This window comes from Malania oleifera, chromosome 1, assembly GCF_029873635.1.
Source record: "Malania oleifera isolate guangnan ecotype guangnan chromosome 1, ASM2987363v1, whole genome shotgun sequence".
NCBI lineage: Eukaryota > Viridiplantae > Streptophyta > Magnoliopsida > Santalales > Ximeniaceae > Malania > Malania oleifera.
In genome coordinates this window covers 133383164-133407411 of record NC_080417.1, presented here as the reverse complement: position 1 = coordinate 133407411, position 24248 = coordinate 133383164, and the positions used below count along the sequence as shown (strand labels likewise).

At 40.3% G+C, this 24248-nt stretch overlaps 1 protein-coding gene across 2 annotated transcripts; it reads left to right on the top strand.

The window, feature by feature from the left end:
- Nucleotides 1-10958: 10958 nt before the first annotated feature.
- LOC131165352 (protein RICE SALT SENSITIVE 3) lies at nucleotides 10959-13945 on the top strand. 2 transcript variants are annotated; one of them, XM_058123069.1, is made up of 7 exons: nucleotides 10959-11507; nucleotides 11607-11657; nucleotides 11971-12099; nucleotides 12276-12381; nucleotides 12524-12565; nucleotides 12682-12738; nucleotides 12935-13945. In XM_058123069.1, the coding sequence occupies exons 1-7, from the start codon at nucleotides 11377-11379 to the stop codon at nucleotides 13673-13675; spliced, it is 1257 nt and encodes a 418-aa protein (XP_057979052.1). In that variant the 5' UTR covers nucleotides 10959-11376; the 3' UTR covers nucleotides 13676-13945. The 2 variants fall into 2 exon arrangements, with proteins under 2 accessions (XP_057979052.1, XP_057979059.1); XM_058123076.1 differs by lacking the exons at nucleotides 10959-11507; nucleotides 11607-11657 and having other exon boundaries at nucleotides 11982-12110.
- The last annotated feature ends 10303 nt before the right edge of the window (nucleotides 13946-24248 follow it).

Genomic DNA, 24248 nt, shown 5'->3' with positions numbered 1-24248 from the left:
ATCGGTCCCTGCATCATATGCAGAAACTTCGCCGCCTTTGCACTCCGAATAGTAGCGGGAAAATACCTCTCGAAAAACATCTCCCTGAAATGGCTCCATGTCCCAGCTATAGGATCCAGTTTCTACTCCTCCAACAATCTCGCTGATCTCCACCAGCGCTTTGCTTCCCTTGTCAGCTTAAACGTTGCGAATAGAAATTTTTTCTGCTCATTTGTACATGGCAACACTACTAGCATATCCTCAATGTCCTGGAGCAAGTTCTCAGCTACCATTGGGTCATCTCCTCTAGAAAATGACAGGGGTCTCATTCACGTGAACTACTCAATTGTGCAGCTCTACTCCCCTGAACCCTTAGTCATCTCGGCCATCACCTGCTGGGTGACACTATATAGTACAACACCGAGGTCTCTTCCGCCCATGCTGGATGGCCCTGTATCATCACCTTTAGCTTGTGCACTACTACTCCCTGGATCCATCCTACAAAGGATGTAAAACCATTTTAGAACTTTATCATCATAACTCACTATCACACCCAGCATACCAAAATCCACAATATATTCCGCTATACACATCTCTTTATCCCCATTTAAGATTCAATCCTACCACACAAAAACACGATCCGAAGATAGTATCTATGGTTTTCCAGAAGTCGTCACCCCAGGGAAAACACAGAAACAACCACAGAACTCCTGCTTCAAGGTTGCAAGACAGAACCCTAAATTCTAATCTCATCCTTTAACAATCATCTAACCCATATCTCATCAATATCCATTCCTATACTCTAGTATTGTATTCCGTCGTTTACTAAAATCTGCAAAACCTAGCAAACCTAGGCTCTGATACCAAACTGTGACACCCCGATTTTGATACCAAATTTTATTTCCCAAATAAACCACACATCGGCCATGTTAAACACTGATATCCAAATACATAACCCGACCTGCAAGTGGGTGCCGGGTATACATTATACATACATACATAATCCTAATAGCGGGAGCCATTTCAAATTCATATATACATCTCACAGCGAATACACATACCAGAGTACAAAACCATCCATAAATACAAGTCTAATACAAAACCTCTATGGAAACCAAACCTCCCTAGCTCAAAATACTTACCCTGGCTATTCATAGTATATGCTCCCCTCTATCTCGGAGCTCTATCACCGGGTCTATCTCGATTTTCTAAAATATTTAAATGATCGGGTGAGTCACATCTCAGTTAGACGGAATAAATTATCTACAGTGTGTGGCAATATGATATTCATTATATCATAACATATAAGCACACTAGTGTTAGTATTTTTAGAGAAAATATTCCATTCTACATTTACTATCATATATATATATATGCAAATTAAGCTTTCAAAAATCTTTTGATTCCATTTCCAAAATCATTCAGTATAACCAAAATTTACCTACGAAGCTCGTGAGAATAGGGAAGCTTCCCCGCCCATACAAGCAGCTTCCCTCTGCCCTGATATCGTTTGCAGCCTAGCCTGATTAACTTAAGTTCAGCTACAACTAGTACTTATCAGAGCACTCACCTTACTCAGCAAGCCCTCAGACGATGTGTTTTACTTCGCTTTAATTATTTATTAACTCACACTATTCATTCCTCATTTCGTTATTGTTCCCATTTTCATATTCATTTCTATTCCCTTTTCCTTTCCATTTCCATATCTAACTCATGAATGTTGCCATATTGAGGTATCCGTGTCTGTACTCATGACTACCCTGAGGATCTCGCTCCACATCATGCTTCTAGGGGTGAGTATAATTCGGGGAAACCCGAATTAACCAATCAATTTCGGTCGGTTCGGTTCGGTTAACAAATAGGGGTCGGTCGGTGCGGTTATGGGTTCGCTAAATTTCGGGTAATCGGTTATCGGGTCGGTTATGAAAAAATTTAATTCGGTTAATCGAATTACCCAAATTAAGAATTAATTAAAATTTAAATATAATATATATATATATATATATATATATATATATATATGCTAGGTCCTCTCTAGTCTCCTCTATGCCAGACGGCCCCGACTGGCCAACTATTCGTGTCCTCTCAAGTCTCATCTGCGTCGTAGCTTCTCGATGACTCCGTCTGGATGTATCGGACCTTAGTTTTCCTTCTCCAGTTCTCCTTCAAAGTCTTCTCTGCACCACAGCCTCTCCAGTATCCCCTCTCGGTCTCGGACCTCAATTCTCCTTCTCCTTCAGATTTCAGTCCTTCTTCTATTTCCCTCCGCTAGACTTAGCAGGCAATCCTTCTCCACTTCTCCTTCTCCCTCTTTGCAAATCGTCTCTTCAATCTTCATTGCTTTGACTGAGGCTCAGGCCCTAAGCGCCGGTGGCTAAGCCTCTCTTCCCACTTCCCAGTTCTCTATTCTCGTCCCGATCCCGATCCCAAATCCCTCTTCCAGTAGCTCGATGGATCGATTCAGTGACTCAGGTACATATTCCATTCTTTAATAATTAATTTTATTATTTTGGTTAGATTCAGTTAACCAAATTACCCAAAAAGGAATTCGGTCGGGTTCAGTTCGGGTAGCTCTCCTTGTTCGGTCGGTTCGATTAACAGAATTTATTAACCAAAATTTTTGGTTAATTCGGTTAATTAACCGAATCTGACCGAACCGACTATTTGTTCACCCTTACATGCTTCCCCCCACGATAGGATTGTACGATCTGAAGGCTGGACCTAACCACTGCTGGCCAACCAGGTCAGGTCAAATGTCACTATATATCTCATGTCTGTAGTACGATTGGCCGGCCAAAGCCTTGATGTGGACTCAGGGGGCACAATAACTCTACTATATGGCTCAGCTTACTGCCATGCCACACGCTTCACGAGCTCGTGTGGTTGCACTACTCCATTAGCAACGATACAATGCTCTTAATATCATAACCCATCATTAGGGTTTCCATATACATACATCAGGGTTTTCACTATCACATACCAACAATCATTATGTCGTATTGGCATTTCATCCATCACATATCTATATTCCCCGTGCGGAATTCCACATTTCATTTCTCACAATTTAATATTCATATTGCAGAATTAATGTGCTATATTCACATTTCACATATTTACATTTCCCATAATCATATTTCATATTTTCATATTGTAGAATTAACATTGCAATATTTTCATTTCCCATATTCACATTTCTTTTCATCATATTTCACATGTTCACATTTCTCATATTCATATTGCAGAATTTTGCATTGCAATATATATATTTCAAAATCAATATTCTCAACACATTTTATCATATAAACATCTCTTTTCACAAATATTCAGTATTTCTCAAAACACATTCACATATTTTACATTTCCTCATTTTCTCAGAAAATACCTTTCCTACATATTTTACTTTCATCATTTTCCCATAATTCAATTCTCATACCATAACACATTTCAATATCACATATTTCACAAGGTAATTCATTTATCACAGTTTAGACATTTCCCAACACAATTCATAAGCTACACAAATTTCATCTAATATTTATATTATAAATAAATTTTAGGTAAAATATCATATACCATTTTCACATATTTTCCAACCCATAATTTCCATAAACATACTGCTATAATTTATTCCCCTTACCCGACTTACTTAAATGCTCACAACAACACCCAATTTTGATGATCCTTGGTGTTCCCAACTCAAAAGCCTAAAAATTAAATTTTTTCCAAATCAATCAACTTATTTCCCAAAAAAATTTTAGTATAATACTACCTACATTTCAAATACTTCAAACAACTCATGATACACTTAAATCTCTTACTTACCCTGATTTTAGGATGGTGCCCAAGTTAGCCTAACCAACAATCTACTTCAGCAGACTTGTAGAGAATCTTTCCACGAGTAGCGTGGTGGCTTCCGATCATCAAACCGGCGAGAATCGAAGCTAGAAATGAAAAAAGAAGGTAGAGGAGACGATTTTAGAGAGAGAGACAGAGAGGGAGAGAGAGAGAGAATGGTTGCATGAAAATTTCGTTGAAATCTCGAGGTTGGTGTATTTATAAAATACGAATTCGTCAATGAGTCCATGAAGGAAGTTCTTCGACGAACTCATAACCCTCGTCAATGAAATTCAGGCTCCGCTAAACCCTTCTCGGTAAGTTCTCATCGATGAGACACGAGTCCACGTCGACGAGCCTAAGAAGGCTGCTCATCGATGAACGCTCTATGTTCATCAACGAGACCCTACTGAGTCCCTTTATAAAAATCATTTTCTCTCATTTCTTTTATTTACTTAATTTCTATAATTCTTCGGATCTCTACACTCCTCCTTACAAGTGTTTTGCTACGTTTGCATCTCAAATGTTCAAACCATTAAATTCATTCCTTCTTTATCTTATTTTCTACCGGTGTTATGCCTAAATTATTGTTTGCTTGAATCTTATCATATTTCGTTTAGCAAACCAAATATAAAACAAGTAATAGATATTTGATATTTGTACAACTTTCATTCACATATACATGTTGGGGAAAATGAATAAACATTCCCAATTATACATAAATAATACAACGATGCTATACAAATGAAATGAAAATAATGTTATACTACTTGGTGTCGTAGCAAGGTCGTCTCAGAGTTCGTGGTGGCTGCCGTCTGTGTCTGCTCTCTCCTTGCTGGTCATCTGCATCAAGTGTCCTGTCCCGTTGTCATCTTATATGTGGATCATCTCTACCAAAAGGTACTGCTTAATCATCATCCATGCCAAGCGCACGCAGAGAGAACTGATATGATGTCTCTGGATGAGAACGATGCGACATAGTGGGTGCATCAACCTCTCCCCACCAAAAATGTTGTCTAATAAAAATGACATCGATGGGGTGGCAGTAGAGTCAGATGGGGTGTCAGCTTTTCTACTGGATGGTCCTGCAATATCAGTTACTGATAAAGGCGCATATGGTACTGACATACTGAACACGTACTCCACCTGTACAATCAGTGGTGAGGAAATGGGACTTACTGGACGAATAGAGGAGACATGTCTTCCTCCTATTGGAGCTGCTCGACCTCCTCATACTGGAGCTGGTTGACCTCCTCCTACAGGTACATCAAGTCGAGCAACTGGGATCCGTCGACCGTCCTCGTGGATAAGGTTCAATGCAGCACTCATCAATCGATGGATTGCGAGATTTGGCAAAATCTAATTTGCCTCATGTAGTATGTCAGCCTGCAAGATATGAAAATTGGTTAACCCATGCAGATCATAACGGACACATAACAAAAGGAAGTGTGGGTTAAAGTCTTCTTACGAGGCTTAGATATACATTAGTTGTTTTGTTGACGAAGCATCGTGTGATGGACCTATTCCAGGTAAAGTATGGGTCATCCGGACGCATCGGACCGTCCTCCGCCACTCCTGGTAGGATGCATTCTCACCGATGCTCCCATGCAGTCACGAATATCGCGTGAGTAGTCACCCAGTCTGTGACCCCTCGACTGTGTTCATCCATGCCATGGAGGTCATCCCTAAGTACATCTACCCCCGACATCAAGAAGCGGTTAGAAATGCCCTATCGATAACCGAATTGCAGCATGACTCGATTAAGAAGATACCACTCGATAATATGAAAGCATATGAGTGGCACTTAGGCTACCCACAAGTCACTCTCAACTACATAATCGAGAGGTAGGTTGACTAGAATCTCAACCATGTAGGGCCTCTATAGGAACTGCACTTAAACAAAAGTAAAATGTAAGCGAACTATACGTATCTTGTAGAAAAAGACTATGATGTACTACACTTTAATCGGACTATACCTCATGCTCCCGGTGCATGTTCAACTTGAACCTGTATCAGGACAACGTGTGTTGGCAACCGACGGCACCCTTAAGTCTTCCCTCCATCTGTATAAGATGAAACGTGAGTTTCCGAATATAACAACTAGTAAGTACTATGAATTAGTATTCGTAGTACTTATAGAATGAATGAGGAGGGACAAATGATGTCGATACTAACCGGCATGCGAGCGGGTTAACTAGACGATCATCCTGACCCCTCTGAATCTGTAGGAAACCTCGCCGCGTTGGAGCTAAGGATGGAAATCTCTCCTAGACCCAAACCTGTAGTAAGTAGAGTGAGCCAACAATTTGTGTCTTCGACAGGTAAGCGACGTGGCACATCTCCCTGTAAAGCCACGCCAAAGTTGCAGACCCCCAATTGTACGAGGGAATGGCTCCCAGGTCCGCAAGGAGTGGAAGGAACATCAGATCCACGTAGCTCACCGAAACGTCACTAAATAGCACCCCACATATCAAGCGGAACAGTTGGGCTCGTGTGTGGCACTCTATAGTTTGCACATCTGCATTTGCCAGGAGTTTATGAAACATTACCCCCCTCGAGGAACCACATACGAATGTGTGTACCAACCAACTCGCTGTCAGGTGGCACGAATCCTAACAAATGCTCGCACATGGTACGCAGGGTGAGTCATCCCTGACGGTCGGTAGGTCCCTCAACTGGTTCGATAGTACGACTAGTGATAGGGCTTCCATTAATCGGCAAACTGAACAAAACTGCAATGTCCTAGAGTGTGACGGCCGCCTCCCCATTCGATAGGTGGAACGTGTGTGTCTCTGGTCTCTATCGCTCCACCAAAGTTGTCATGAAATGCCAATCCAACTAGATATGGGCAATCTGATATATACCGTAGGACCCTGCATCACGTATCCATTGAACGATGCGATTGTCTGCCTCCAATTAGCGCTTGGCAAACTGCATGCCCCCTCTACAGAATAAGAGGTCGGCATGCCCATCAGCCCACGCTCATCTGGATCGGTGATCATCGCCCATCATCAACACGCTCCGATCAAATGGCCCTAGATCGATCCTGCAAAATGTACCAGCGCAACACAATAAATATATAAAAAAACAAGAAGTGTACTAAAAGTCCTATAAGTGCGTACGAAGTCAATATGATGGTCCAGCTGCATTTCTAGGTTGGGTCCTTCTCGGAAAGCTTGTGCGGTTATGTCCTTCTTGATGACATATGTTGCACATGTTCTTCTTCCTACCTTCCCTTGCTTCCATCTCATTGTGTATATGTGAGCTCCTAGGCCGACCTTTATGTCGAGCATATGCAAAATTTTCCTACAAAGTCGGCAATGAGGATGCTGGCTAGTACGCTTCATGCATAATCGGATGAAAATATGAAGCATATGTCACATAGTGCTCGGCAGTACTCTAACATGACTCAACGTACTGGATAGTGTTCAATCGTGTCTCTGCACATGCAGTGAGAAGGTGGGAGTAGGGAAAGTGTAAAACTTGCTACTTCCCACATAAGCATTCGCATCTACCTTGAATGCTCAAAGTTTGGACGTTGTTTCCTTTATGGGGCCCAAACTACGCAGTTGTGATGCTAAAACTACTCCTAGACCGGTTCAACGTCATGACTTTTGTATGGTTCAATACCTTCTTCCAAAGACATATCATAATGACGTGTCTGTTGGGTGTCTTCCTCAGCTTCAACCACATGCTCAGCAGACGTCCCCGTTTGCTTATCCATGGCGACACCAATGTGAGGAATGGTTTCGACATATAAGTGCACATTTAAATACGTCGTACCTACGCAGTGTACATCCAACACAATGCGCAGACTGTAATCATTAGTTTCAGGACCAGTCTCATAGAGGAATGTATCATTATACCCTCACATAGGGTACTTGCGGTCACCTGCAATGCATATTGTCAGGATCAATATGAAAATATTGATATATCTTCGAATACGATTTATTTAATTTACACCTATGACCAATTCAAATTGGTCGAACTGACATAAAACTATAACTAACACCCTCTACTCCAGCAATAATTCCCCCCTCCCCCCCCCCCATATACAACAATATCGTCACCGGAATACTGCTTGAATTTCTTGCCATTTAGAGATCGACCCTCAAGAAATTGTAAAGACCTACGAAAGTAAATTAAACCAAAATTAGATTAAAAAATATATTTATACCTATGTCTATAAATTATTGCTTGAATAAGAAAAAAAAACTATTGTTTGTTCAGAATAAAATAAACTAATTATATATGTATATATCTATACTTATGTCTATCCTATATATTAACACAATTATGGTAGGGTAAATTATTTTGTGAAATGATAAATATAAGTAATTAAACAATAGAAAAACATTAACAAAATTTTACTATTTTTCAAGTGTCACGTACAATATGGTTGTTCTTCTAAAGTGAATTTTGAAATATAATAACTAAGTAAAATAATTACAATAATTTAATTTTTATTATAGTACTTTCTTATAGTAAAATATAAGGCACCTAAGTACTAATGCTACATGCTATAAAAGGATTCCATTAATTATTATTTTTAGTATGGAATAAGTCAATCATCCACTTTGTGACCTGTGGATGCCCAAGTTGTCATTAGGGCAATCTATGTATTTAAAGATATTTATTAATATTAAGTTTAGTTGCCTAATAGAGGTCACCAAATTGTAATACATTCTATTTTTCTTAAAATTGGAGTTTAGAATAAGGTTTAATATGTGCCCCTAATTATAGAAGTTTTTTTAATTTCTAGAACAAATGAATTATAATATATGACTATACCAAATAATTTAACTCGCTTGTATACTCACTAAGTTGTTTTATATGTTAGTAATACTTTGTTGTGTTTAGGCTTATTATAAATATTAGATGATATTCGTAAGACAATATTAGAAGATTCTATCTTCTTAATTTAAAATTTATAAAGTCTTGTATCTGCATAAATCTCTAGAAGAAAATTTCTAAATTTTATAAGATGCCCAAATTATTTATTTTATGAAAACAAGTTTGTTTTATAATTTGTGAGGGGAAGTGTTGCTAAATAATACTAAGGAAAAGAGAAAAAAAAAAAAAAACCAAGCAAACAAAAGACTTCAATCAATTGTTTTCTAGTTCACTATTGCTAAAACCAAAGAACTATATTTCTTTCTTTTATGTTGAAAGGGCAACATAACAAGAGCTTCAGCCAAAACTAATTTCCATATTAATAAAGAGTTAAGCCTGAAAGGCAAAGCAATTTCAAATTTTTATGCAATAATCATTTAGTGAAAAGGCAACCTATCAAAGTACATACTTTAGTTAAATGTATATGTACATTAAGCAACAAATTGGTTAGTTGAAATAATTCAATTGAAATTATAATAACATAATTTACAGAGGCATAAATGAAGAATGTGTCAATTTTCGAAATAATTCAATTATAAAATTCCACAAGCCACAAGGTAACACATGATTACCATTTCCTATTTCAATAAAAATTTCCCACTTGATCCACAAAAAAATTTAATCCAACAATTTAATAACTTTTTTATACAATTAATTATAAAAACCTATTATAATTATATAATCCTAAGAGCATACATTCCATCAAACCTCATTATAACCCAAAAGCCACAGAACAGGAAAAAATTTTTGGAAAAACTCGAATGAAATGAAACCTAATCTTGGGGGTTTCCAAATGCAGCCTTCAACCAAAAAATCAAAACCACACTATACTTTATGAAGCTAAAATAACAAATCTTCAAACATTTGTTTAACTCAGAACTCAATGAAACTAATTTTATTTTACAGTAAGAAAAAAATACGTACCTCATTTTCCCTTTTTTATAGCTTTCCTCGCCTACCCGTTCAAACGGTCACCTACTCAATCCACTCCCAAATGGTCACCTGCTCAAGTTCACCAAACGGTAACCTACGCTCGTACGCCTCCTGCTGCTCCCGTCCTCCTCTCTACTCTCTCTGCAAACGGAGCTCTGCAGACGGCCCTCTCTGCACTCTCTTCGTGAGTGAAATGAAGGGGAAAACACCGGATCAAGAAAATCTTGCAAGACCATCCTACGAGATTTGCTGCCACGCGTTACCACAAAAGTGTGTCTCTCTTTAAATCTCGCAGCACCAAGCTGCGAGATTACGTAAGCATTAAACTGGGAAAATTTTTCCCAAACAGAGTATTATTTAATATTTTATTTTAAAATAATAATAAAACGGGAAAAACTTTGCCTTGTGGGTTAAATGGGTAATGGCTAATGGGCTATTGAATAGGGGAAAAAAACGAGTTACGGTGACTCGACCCGAACTCGGGTTGACTCGCTTCTAAATGGATGGATCACTAGTTAACTCGTTTATAAACGGGTTGCCTTGCATAAACCCGAACCTGTTTTAAACGGATGGGTCACATGTTATTCTTCGAATTTCGACCCATTTTGACACCCCTAATACCAAATGCTATTAAAAATAAAAAAAAAAATCCTTTTATATGCTTAAATTTTTTTTGAAAATTTGAATACAAAATCATATTTTTATTCATTAACTAGGTTTTCTTTTAGTCTTTCCTTACTCTTTTTAATAACTTAATATGAAAATGTGAACTCATTCATATTTTCTTTTTCTATTTTTAAAATTTTTTCAAGCTTCAAATAGTCTTTAGATTTTAAAAGTGATGTAAACTTCTTGTAACGTTTGATTTTTAAACGCCTATTATTCTTTAAAAAGGTTGAGAAATGATAGAAATTTAATGAATCTCCCCTTAAGATTTGTGTTCTTTTTACAAATCTCAAGAGTTACAAAATTTTTAAAATTAAAAAAAAAAAAAATTATAAATTTTTAAAATTTCAACAAAAGTTGAGAGATGAGTATTTTTTTTTTTTTTTTTCCGGACCAAAATTAATAGAGGGAATGGAGACCTGCATCCAAGATCCAAGCTGGGTTGGGACAGAGGGAGGGCGGTCACCGCTGAGAGCAACAAACCTTACGCCCGCACGGCACTGCACTCAAACCAACAAATTCCTAACATGGACAAAGTTGCTGCACCCAATCTGAAATTTGCAACAAGGACAGGGGCAATAATGGAATTTCGCCTATCAAGACCACAACCTCCTCTTTTGTTTTTTGCCTCTCCAGTCTCCCTCTCTCTCTCTCTCTCTCGCTGCTACTGTTGTCCATTGGAAGAGAAGAGGAAAGCTGTGCCACTGTTTTTTATGGTTAAAATATTGACAACTTGAAAAATATCCTCTCTCTCTCTCCTTTTACCTTCACCAGTTTACCAATAAGCTTGATTACTACTAGGAAAAACAAAAGAACAGTGGAGGAGAGATGAAGAAAAGGGGTCTTCTTTGTCTTTGTGGGTGTTGTCAAGCACCAGCGCCTGATTAGAGTGGACGAGAGGATAAAAAAGAAGTAGACCTCAATTAGAAGCTTAAAACAACAATTCTCATCTGCGTTCCAGAGTTAAGACTTAAGAGAGAGGGAGAGTGAAGAGCAGAAAAGGGTTTTATTTTGTGAAGTGAAAGAGTAAAAGGCAGAGAGAGAGAAACAGAGGGAGGGAGGGAGGGAGGGATGGTGGGCTCAGGAGCATCAGACAGGAGCAAAGAAGCGGTTGGGATGATGGCCCTTCATGAGGCCCTCAGAAGTGTCTGTCTCAACACAGACTGGACTTATGCAGTCTTCTGGACCATCCGTCCTCGCCCGTATCTCTTTCTCTCTCTCTCTGTACCCTACAAGGTCAAACTTAGTATATCCTTTGATTTTGCGCTGTTTCTTGAAATGGGTATCTTCTATTGTTGCAGGAGAGTCCGAGGTGGTAATGGTTGCAAAGTCGGTGACGACAACGGCAGCTTGTGAGTAGAGTTTCTCGCCGTTTGCTTACCGGAAAAATTGAAGAAAGAAGGGAAAACATATACCCTTTTAAATTTATGGCCCCAGTTGACGGAACACTCAACTTCCCAAATTTTATTTTCTGTTCTTTTCTTTTCCTGTGTTTTCCCTGCTGCCAAACAGGGCTTACCCTTGTTTTCTTGTAGAAACAGAGGAAAAGCAGGGGAAGGTAGATACTAATGGGCTAATGGGAAATGAGTTGTTTAGTGATTTTAGCGGTGCTTCTTTGAGTAATTTCTTGAACTGGGTGCTTTCTTTTTGAATTCTTTGATGAAGGATGTTGATGTGGGAAGATGGGTTTTGCCGACGAAGAGTTGCAGATTGTTTGGATGAGATTGATGGGGAACATCCTGTGAGGAAAGCCTTCAGCAAAATGTCCATTCAGCTATATAATTATGGAGAAGGGTGGGTACTGGGTAGGTGTTTATATTTTGATTTTAATTATGTCTCTCTCACTCTCACTCTCTTTAGCTGGATAAAATCTTCTGGGAGTGTAAAGCGCAAACTAACGAAAAAGGAAATCTCCTATGTATATATATATATGCATATGTGTGGGTTGATTGGTTGAATTAATTGAGCAGGTTGATGGGAAAGGTTGCTTCGGATAAGTGCCATAAATGGGTTTTCAAAGAACCTTCAGAATGTGAACCAAACATCTCCAACTACTGGCAGAGTTCTTTTGATGCTGTATGTCGAAAAACAAGCCCTACCCCTTCTTCTTTTTTTTGAAGTTTCATTATTTCAATCTTTTAAGTAGTCTATTGATTGGTTGGCTGAAATTATGTGGATGATTGATGATGATATGCTGGCCTATGGGTCTTAATTGCAGCTTCCCACTGAATGGACCGATCAGTTTGACTCGGGCATTCAGGTTAGAAAAAAATGAAAAGTTAATCATTGATTGATTATGTCCCGTGTTATTAGCATTACTTTTTTCCCCCTTTTACTAGACTTAAACCCTCTCTTACCTAATTTTCTCCTGACCAGACTATAGCCGTGATTCAAGCTGGCCATGGCCTTTTACAACTGGGTTCCTGCAAGATTGTGAGTTTCATTCATTTGATTTTTTCTTTTCTCTTTATCTTTTTCTTCAAGGTTTTCTGCGATGGGGCAATCTTATATTCCCATGGGGAATGATTAAACTGTATACCTGTACATAGATATATTTATGCATGTAAAAGTTCTAAGCCATTAAATACAGATGCACTGATCTGATTGAGACAAAAATATCTATTCTCAGATACCTGAAGACCTTCATTTTGTGCTGAGAATGAGACATACCTTTGAATCTCTTGGATATCAATCTGGGTTCTACCTCTCCCAGCTCTTCTCTTCAACAAGAAACACTTCTTCTTCTTCTTCAGTTCCTTCGAAGCAATCGGCCATGCCCACACGCCCTCCTCCTCTCTTCAATTGGGGCCAAAGGCCGCTTCCATCTGCCACCTCTGTCCTTGCTTCTCCCAGTTTTCAGAACTCTCCCAGACTTGGATTTCTGCCCTCCAAAGATGAAACTCAAATGCTCCTCCCCCCTCATTCATCTGAAACCCGAATTGAGGATATGATGGGAGATCATGAAAATGAAATCAAATGGCCAAATGGGTTGTCTTTCTTTAATGCTCTCACTGGGCGAACCAATGATGCCAAGCTTTTGTTCAGCCCAGAGGGTATAGGAAACAAGCCAGACCAAACTCACCATCCCCTCATCCTTGAAGGGAAGAATCCAAATCTAAACCCAAATTTGGAAGCTTCAAACTTGCATAACACCAGCAGTGCTAACCCGAATGAGTTTTTGAGCTTGGACAGCCACCCAGAGAGTGTCAGAAAGATGGAAAACAAGTTCAAGAGGAGCTTTACTTTGCCTTCAAGAATGGCTTCGTCGTCATCCTCAACTTCACTCGATCACCATCAGCATTATCCCATGGAGTATAGGAGTTCTGAACCAGGGATGTACACTGATGTCATGGAGACCTTCTTGGAGTAATTGTAGAAGGCAGCTGTTTTAGGTGATGAAAGGGTGAGAAGTACTTGCATCTAGGGACAGCACTGTTTTCTTTGTTGCTGATGTTCCTATGCCTTTTTTGATGCTCTGTTTTACATCTTGTGTTTCTTTAATGCATGTACTGAACTTTTTCCATCATTTGTTGTAGTTCATGTTGATAAATTCCTAGAACTTTCAAATATCCTGAAAAACCTTGAGAAATTTTGAAGAAACATTAATGGGTGCCCAAGAATAAGTTTTATATTATAATGATCCTTGTTTGCAAGCGCGTTGGACTTGAATGAGTGAATAAAGTCCAAATATGTCATTTACCACGTGCTTAAATGTAATTATAAGAAAGAGAATGCCCAATCCTTGGATTTTGAATGCTTTAGGCCAGTGAATCAACCTTATAAGTTTAAGTTGTTGGTAAGGATTCAATAGGCATCATATCTTTTTATATTTTTAGGGTCTATTAGAAGACTCATTGGGTTTAGTCTACTCAATGGTGGTAGTTTGTCTTTCATTTCGAGCCCCTATTCAATCCTTTCAAATATTTAAACTTGTAATGTGGTTGTTCTGCGATAAAACCGATTAGTTGTCTCCCAGGAAACTATATTTTAGTATACACCAGATCAATAGGTTTTGTTATTGTTATCCAAAACACATAATTTAAGCGTGCAGCAAATCAAGGATGGATTGGGTCTTGCTCATATTTCAAGCCTAGTGCCAAATCATAACACAACCTTGCAGCTAGGGTTGGATTGGGGCTCTTAAAAATAAACCATGACCCTAGTTGGAGGGGCCTTGTTATTGGAGTTGCTGAAGGTCAAACTGGGCAGTCCTTGATGAATGCTTCAAGACATTAGGGATCTCCGCAGCTTTAGTTTTTGGATCTGTTCTAAGTTTAGTCGTACATATGATATCAGCAAGCAAACACAGAATACATATATTGGAGTCCACCTAGAATTTCTGAAATTGTCAAATTATTTAATTCCTACTGAGGTTCTGCCCTATTATGGTCACTCTATTGAAATGATATGATTGTAACTGGCAATAATGGCGTGGTTTTGTCAGCATATTGTATTACTCTTTTTGTTTATTCAAATAGTTTTAGTCAAATCACAAGACTCTTGAGTCTCACTGAATTGTATTTGGCCTCCTGAAATTTTAATTGTAGCAGTTTCATCTTCATGCTTTAAGTTTTGTTATGATGACGAAATTACTGAACAGGGATTTATGGAATATGAAGTTATGAATTGCTACAATTTAAGATTCAGGGGGGGGGGGGGGGGGTAATTACATGACAAATATACTACACATCAGTACTCTGTGTCGAGCCGTAATTTAGCATAAAGATTTCCTCAAAAGAAAACAAGATGGCGAGTCCAAGCTTGCTTGCCAAAGTGCTTGTGGGTGGGTTTTTGAGAAGTCAAAAGCAAAGGGTATGTGGACTTGGAGGGGGGGCCCTTGGGTTAAAAATGCCCTAGCTTTTAACATGGAAGTTGCCTTCTTTTACCAGGCAATGCCCTGGAGAGCCACTCTGATTGTTTCACCTATCCAACAATTAACCCATCGCCACCAAAACAATGCCATGGTTTTTGGGGTTTTACCCCTTGCAGGACTAAATGCATTCCCTTGGGGGAGGGGACAGCCACAGCCGTTGTAGAGGTTAGGATGCTTAGGAGAGGTTTGCCTAATGAAATTTTACCCTGAGATGGATCCATATGCCACTGATTCCGGACTGATGTCCGGACTTGTTAGGCCACAATTCTGCGCCGCCCACTTTGTGCATGTATGGTTCATTTAACATTGTTTTTCTTGCTTTCTTAATGCCACTGTAAGCTTTTGATTTTGGAGATGTGACATTGCATTTCTTCTTCTTCTTCTTTTTGAGGTTTCTTCTTGAGATCTTTTTGACTTTACTCATTTGGTCCAGTGTTGGGGTCTATATGGATCATGGGGTATTAGAGGATGTGAGATTTTGTCTCAACAATTGATGTTCCAAAAGTCCAAACCCCATTGTTTGTGAAAAATTAGAGGTTGGTCCACTAGACGTGGCATAGGGTTCTAAGCTATGTTTTCTCTTGGCTTTTTATTTTATTTTTATTTTTTTAATAATGAAAAAAAAACGGAGGAAGATGCATGCTCTCACAATTTGTTTGATTTTCACTTTAACCCTTGTGAACATTAAGAAGGACGCCAACATTCCAAATCTTAATTTTTATTTCAACTTTTCATAGTTCTATAATTTTTTTTTAAAAAAAATTAACCAATAAGCTTGAGTATAATGAAGCCAAGCTCCTGTTGGCTTGAATTTGGTTGATGTTTTAATGAGCCAGTTTGAATGGGCATACTCAAACTGAATTCACTGAAAAATTTAATGATTTAAGTTCAAACATGGTAAAGTTTGCCCCCCTTGACTCTTTTGTAGTCTTAGAAGCATTCACTAAGCCAATACTTTTAAATTAAATTCGTACCATGAACAGTGGTGATATATTTACTCGGAAAAAGTCCTATCACGAAGTTAAAACCATTTGATGTAGCTAACTTAGGACAATTGTTTGTTGGCTTATGCATGTTACACATTGTAAAAGACAATGAAATAGATGGTCAGGTTTGGGTCAAATCGTTAAGGGTAAAATTTAAACATGTTGTGTTTGGGTTAACCCATTTATGAAATTTTGTTTTGATTACTTTTAAAAAAAAAAAAAAATAGAAATTTTCTATTTTTCTTTAATGTTTCAACAAATGAATTGAATTTATTAAAACAAAACCTATTTTGAGTGTTTGTTATTTTTCTCTTTGATATTCTAACCAATATGAGTTAAAATTTAAAAATGCGCTATTGTGGAGCATGGACTATGTTAAAGCTATTGATCATATTCATGAATCTTGATACGTAAGTAATTTATGGATACTTGATTCAAGCTCACTAAGCACTTGTTTGTAGAGTCGTACTAAGTACTCGAATTAAGTATTTATGTCAATAAGTAGTGTTTGGTTTATACTTAAATAAATATTTATTTCAAAAAATATAAGGTCAAAAAAAGGAGATTAAGAGGGAATATATTAAAGACAATAGAAGAAAAAGAGATGGAAAGATAAGGGGAATAAAAGACATTAGAATATGTTCTTGCATTGGACTATTGCATTATATGTGTTGAATTGATTGAGAGATATCCTTACAAGATAGGTTATAGACCTATTTATACTCATTCTGTCACGCCCCGAACCCGGAAATGGGATCCAGGGGTGAAAATATAAACCAACCAGTCCCTGTACCATACAAAACATCCAAAAATACAGGACAATGAACGAGGGTCCGACCCCGTGGGGTTCCCAGGTACCTTATACACATTCAAACATAATAAAACATACGCAGCGGAATAAGGTCTTACTATATACATACAGTATCATACCAGAGTCTATACAAGGACAGAATCGAGGTTCCATCAAATAACGTACAAAAGGGTGCCCAACATATCTCAAAACGACAACCCACAAAATATAAGTCCTAGCACTTACCCAAGCGCTACCCGCAGTTACCAGCCACTACGCTCCCTATAGGATGCTAGTTCCGGTTACTCGAAGGACCTGTAAAAATGTACATACAGTATGAGTGAGACACCTCTCAGTAAGGAAGAACACAAGTTATATCGATGTGTGGCATTTGAGTGTTATCATGATGCAACATATACGCAGTTAAATGTAGTCCAGTACTAATTTTACACAGTGCATACACGAACACCCATCAGCCCGAAGCCAGCCCGCGACATACGGCGTTGGCCCATAGCCAAACCGCATAACACGGTGCCACCGACACATGGCCCCGACTCCCATGGCATTGTACCAACGCTAAACTGGTGGATCCACACCCTTCGGCCTGATTTGCCAGAATAGGCTCACGCCCTCGGATATAGAGCTGAACACTTTGCCAATTTATGGCTAGCGATTTCATACGCCCTCGGATATAGAGCTGGACACTCTCAGTACCTGGAACAATTTAGAACCGCGTTCCTACTAGCATTTCAACCAATCACACACATATGCATGCTCATATAACCAAAAAAACCACACCTATTTGGTAATCTAAAATCATGGTTTTCCAAACACATACAGTTTAAACAAGTCAATGCACTGCCATCACTATAACACATTATAAATCAGCATATACGATAAGTTTTCAACAAAACCAGGGATGCACCCCATCGCCCCCTTTTTCCCAAAACTGTAATTATGAAAAACTCATAGTTTTTCCCGTTAGATCCCTCCAAATGAGTAGTCAAAACACACACAGGACCGTGAACCACAGTTCTACTGAGTCCGATTTCAAAAATAACCGATATAAACCAAATTCCTCTTACCTTTCCCACGAATAGCAAATCCCGAACCCTAAGGCTCCTAAACAGAAAACCGAGTTCCAAAACCTACAAATCATAGTACAGAAGATACTCACAACTCCGTCCTCTACCAAACTACCGGATCAAAAAAGAAAATCGAGCCTTACCTCGATTTAAAGCCGAAACCCAAAAATCTTTGAAACAGGATTCTGATCCGTAGGTTTTGTAGAGAATTCTTCCACGATCCCTGTGGTAACTTCAAATTAATGATTATCGTGACGAGCAGCGAAGAAATCAAGAGAGATAAAGAGTGGGGAGAGTTCTAGAGAGAGAAAGAGAAGATTTTTAGATTTCTTAACTTGGAAGTAAAGAGAACTTCTATTTATAGCCCTTTGACTCAGGCGTGTCTTCGTTGATGAAATGGTGTCCTCGTTGATGAGGTCGTATAGACAACTCGTCAACAATATGGTGGATTCGTCGACGAATCTTGATATCACCGGTTTCTCGAAATCTCTCCGCTTCTCCTCGTCGACGAGCCTTTGAACTTCGTCGACGAGACTTACATGGACTTCATCAACGGAATCCGCTAAATTCCCAATTTACCCCTGTTTAATTTATTTAAACCCATATATCACGGTTCGGAATCTTATAATCTCCGCTCCTTACAAAATTTCGTCCTTGAAATTTGTCATCTCTCATTCACAACTCATACATACAACTGAACACCTACATGCAACTCCAGAGAAAACTGGCGACTACTACAGCATAGTCCCATCATACACATACATACACACCCTCACTTATGGCGGAGGTATATCGTGGTTACAACATATACTGTCTTAAGAGTTCACAATATACACACTCCCGACGACCAACAACCTATCCCAACCTATAGTAGGATGACGTACAAGTACTCAAAACAACTGTGAACACTTCCGGCGTATTTCCGTTTCCAGCTCCCAAGAAGTTTCCTCAACCTCGTGGTTCCGCCACAATACTTTCACTAACGGTATCTCTTTGGTATGAAACTTCTGAATTTTACAATCCAGAACCTGAACAGGTATCTCTTCAAACGCTAAAGTATCTCCAATTTCCAACTCATTATAACTGATAACATGTGATAGGTCCAGCACCTACATTCTCAACATGGATACGTGAAACACATCGTGAACCCTCGAAAGTGCTGGGGGTAATGCAATCCCGTAGGCTATCGGACCCACTCACTCAAGAACCTCGAATGGTCCAATATACTTCGGGCTCAGCTTGCCCTTCCTCCCAAATCTCATCACCCTTTTCATCGGAGCGATACGTAGAAATACCTTACCCCCTACCTCGAACTCTAACTTATGGCAGCGAACATCTGCATAACTCTTCTGCCAACTCTGAGCCGATCTAATCCTCTCCCAGATCAAACCCACCTTCTCAGACACCTGCTGCACAAGTTCAGATCCTAACACCTGACGTTCACCAACCTCATCCCAATACAAAGGAGATCGACACCTCCGACCATACAAAGCCTCGAACGGTGCCATCCCGATACTAGTTTGGAAGCTATTATTATAAGCGAACTCTACTAGTGACATAAATTGTATCCAGCTACCACCAAAGTGTAACACACAAGCTCGCAACATATCTTCCAAGATCTGTATCGTCCTCTCCAACTATCCATCAGTCTAGGGGTGGAACGTTGTACTGAAACTCCTCCGACCATACAAAGCCTCAAACGGTGTCATCCCGATTCTAGTCTGGAAGCTATTATTATAAGCGAACTCTACTAGTGACATAAATTGTATCCAACTACCACCAAAGTCTAACACACAATCTCACAACATATCTTCCAAGATTTGTATCGTCCTCTCCGACTGTCCATCATTCTGGGGGTGGAACGTTGTACTGAAAGTAAGCTTCGTCCCCAATGCCTCCTGCAAGCTTGTCCAAAATCGAGAAGTATACCTCGGATCTTGATCTGAGACAATGGATAATGGTACCCCGTTCATTCTCATAATCTCATGCACATACATAATTGCTAACCTACTAAAAGGATAGCTAACCTTCATCGGTATGAAATGAGCATATTTCGTCAATATGTCAATGATCACCCAAATAGCATTCTAGTCGTGAAGTGCTAGCAGCACTCCGGTCACAAAATCCATGGAAATATGCTCCCAATTCCACACCGGAATAGGCAAATGCTGCAACGGCCCTGCTGGCTTCTGATGTTCAGCTTTCACCTGCTGACACATCAGACACTGCTCCACGAACTGAGCAATATGCCTCTTCATACCAGACCACTAGAAGGTCTTGCGCAAGTCCCGATACATCTTTGTAGTACCAAGATGTACCGTATATAATGAGCGATGCGCTTCCTCCAGAATCGTCTTTCTGATCTCATCATCGTTCGGAACACAACCCGATCCCAAACCTCAGCACACCTCCCTCAGAGATGTTAAACTCTGTAGCCAGTCTCTGCTATACTTTTTCCATAACCTCTGCCAACTCCGCATCATTAGCCTACGCGGCCTTTATACGCTCAAACAAAGTCGGCTAGATCACCAAACTAGAAAAGGAAGCCTGATGATCCCCGGATACCAACTCTATACCCGAGCTCTCCAGATTCTATCTGATGTGATGCTGAGCTACAATTGCAGATACAGCCGTAAGTCCTGACTTCCGACTCAACTCATCAGCCACCACATTAGCTTTTCACGCGTGATAATTGATGGTGCAATCGTAGTCCTTAATCAACTCAAGCCACCGTCTTTGCCTCATATTCAACTCCTTCTACGTGAAGAAATACCTGAGGCTCTTATGGTTGGTGAAGATCTCACATTGCACCCCGTACAGATAGTGTCGCTAGATCTTCAGTGCATATACAACAGCAACCAATTCCAAATCGTGCATAAGGTAATTCTTCTTATATTCTTTCAATTTCTGAGAAGCATAAGCTACTACCTTACTCAGCTGCATAAGCGCACATCCCAAATCTTTCAGAGACGCATCACTATAGCTCACAAACTTGTCATCCCCTGAAGGAATGGTCAAAACTGGAGAAGTAACTAGCCGGTGCTTCAACTCCTGAAAGCACTACTCGCAATCACAGTTACCTTGTTAATCTCACGGTAATCAATGCACATATGCATCGACCCGTCCTTCTTCTTCACAAACAATACTAGAGCTCCCCAGGGCGAAACACTAGGTCGAATGAATCCCCTGTCCAGTAATTCCTGCAACTGCTCCTTCCACTCTTGAAGTTCTACTAGAGCCATCTGATACGGAGCTTTAGAGATCGGTATCTTGCCAAGCAGCAACTCTATCGCAAACTTCACCTCACGATCCAGAGATAAACCGGGTAAATCATCTGAAAACACATCCGGGAACTCGCTGACTACCCGAATATCCTCAAGTCTCAACTCGTCCCGCAGCGGTTCCTCCACACAAGCTAGGTACCCTTGACATTCATCCAAGAGTAGCCTCCTCGCCTGCAATGCTGATAGAATCTGTGGCGCTGGACGCACACATGATCCCATAAATTCATATGGCGCTGGACGCACACATGATCCCATAAATTCATACTCCTGCTCCCAAGGAGGTCTGAAAACTACTACCTTCCTACGACAGTCGATCACAACATAACTGGAGAACAACCAATCCACCACCTGAATAACATCGAACCCCGACATATCGTATACAACAAGATTCGCCGGTAGCAGCTTCCCCTGAATTACTTCTAGGCAATCTACCAACATCTTCCCACAAAAAGATACACTCTCAGATGGTGTAGTAACAGATAACACCTCGTTCATGACTTGGGTCTCAACCCCACATCGTCTAACAAAATTCACAAATATAAAAGAATGGGTTGCACCCGAATCAAACAAAATAGAAGCCTTATTTGAAAGCAATAATAAGGTACCTGTTACTATGTTCCTTGCATGCTTAGTGTCCGCTGGAGTAAGAGAGTATACTCTTGTCGGAGCTATATTCGTCTAAACGGTTCCCTGAGGTATTTGATTGCTCCCTCGGTTCACACTGGATACAGGCACATCTCGCTTCGGTGTACGACAATCACGAAACATGTGACTTGGCTGGCCACAATTGTAGCAGTTACCCCCAAATGACCGACACTCAGCCTCGTGTCATTTGTGGCATCTGGTACAACAACCACTAGTCTGGCTCATCTGAGAATCCTGACGCTCGGTATTCTGCTGGTAACCCGAGCCCTTGTTCCTCTTCTTCCACGATCTATGACAAGATCATGTCTGAGAACCAGAAGGTACTGTCCTCTTCCTTGATTCCTGATCCACCTCATCCTCTCGGATACCGGTCTTAATCACCGTGGCTTTATCCACCAACACCGAGAACTCACAGATCTAAAGCATACCCACTAGTTTGCGGATATCCTTCCTCAGGCCCTTCTCGAACCTCTGAGTCTTATCGTACTCACTCGAGATCAAACACGGCGCAAACTGGGACAGCTCTATGTACCAAGCCGCATACCCCTGCATCGTCAAACTCCCCTAAGTCATAGGAGAAAACTCATCCACCTTCGCATGACGTACAGAAGCCGGGAAGTATCTGTCGAAGAATACCTCCTTGAAACGGCTCCATAACATCTCCTCAGACTGGCTCTCTACTTCTCCAGCAGACTCACCGCAGTCCACCATCGACCCGCCTCCCCAAATAACTGGAATATAGCATAAAGCACTCGTTGCCTATCCGTGCAGTGCAGGACCTCCAAGATCCTCTCAGTCTTCTCCACCCAGTCCTCTGCTATCATTGGGTCAAGTCCTCCAAAGAACGTCGAAGGATGCATGCGTGTAAAGCTCTCAATGGTGCACCCCGCAGCAATAGGAGAGCGTTCGCGTCTCCTCACACTTTGCCCGATCTCATGTAACACCTGCCTTATCAAACCTCGAGTAACAGAAGGGGACTCATCACTTGTAGTCTCCTCAGAGTTACTTCCCAAGTTATTATCCTTGGGCTCCATTCTGCAACACAATAGGAATCTATCAGTATTCCTACAACACATACAGTTAACACAATGATCTACACTAATCGTATTAACTGCCCCCTATCAGGTCCAGGTCCGTCCTATCGCACCAACACGAAAGTCATCAATGATCTGCCCTACTTTTACTAGAATCGCCATCCCAGGAAAAACACGGAATACCGTCGACAAATTCCGGTCTAGCAACCAGACAACCCTCAACCAACTCTACTCATATCCAACATCATATACTCTGGTATATACTCATAACTAAGTCTAACCAAGTCCACAAGACCTAACAACTTGGTTAGCTCTAATACCAAGTTGTCACGCTCCGAACCCGGAAATGGAACTCAGGGGTGAAAATATAAACCAACCATACAAAACATCCAAAGATACAGGACAATGGACGAGGGTCAACCTCATGGGGTTCCCAGGCACCCTATACACATCCAAACATAACAGAACATACGCAGCGGAATAAGGTCTTACTATATACATACAGTACCATACTAGAGTCTATATAAGGACAAAATCGAGGTTCCATCAAATAACGTACAAAAGGGTGCCGACCATATCTCAAAACGACAACCCATAAAATACAAGTCTTAGCACTTACCCAAGCGCTACCCGCAGTACACCGGCCACTACGCTCCCTACACCAGGACGCTAGTTCCGGTTACTCGAAGAACCTATAAATATGTACGTACAGTAGGGGTGAGACACCTCTCAGTAAGGAAGAATAGAGGTTATATTGGTGTGTGGCATTTGAGTGTTATCATGATGCAACATACACGCAGTTAAATGCAATCCAGTACTAATTTTACACAGTGCATACACGCACACAAATACAACATCAGCAATCCCGGTGTCGTCACACCCATTGGCTCGAAGTTGGCCTGCGACATACAGCTATGGCCCGTAGCCAACCCGCGTAACACGTCGTCGCCGACACATGGCTAGTCCTTGACTCCCATGGCATTGTACCGGCGCTAAACTGGTGGATCCACACCCTTCGGCCTGATCTTCCAGAATAGGTTCACGATCTCGGATATAGAGTCGGACACTCTGTCAATCTATGGCCAGCGATTTCATACGCCCTCGGATATAGAGCCGGACACTCTCAAGACCTAGAACAATTCGGAACCGTGTTCCTACTAGCATTTCAACCAATCACACATGCATGCATGCTCATATAACCAAACAAACCACACCCATTTGGTAATCTAAAATCATGGTTTTCCAA

Coding starts and splice junctions, on each gene's coding strand:
- LOC131165352 (XM_058123069.1), top strand. CDS start 11,377: ATGGTGGGCTCAGGAGCATCAGACAGGAGCAAAGAAGCGGTTGGGATG. Junction 11,658..11,970: donor GGTGACGACAACGGCAGCTT/GTGAGTAGAGTT, acceptor TCTTTGATGAAG/GATGTTGATGTGGGAAGATG. Junction 12,739..12,934: donor AACTGGGTTCCTGCAAGATT/GTGAGTTTCATT, acceptor ATCTATTCTCAG/ATACCTGAAGACCTTCATTT.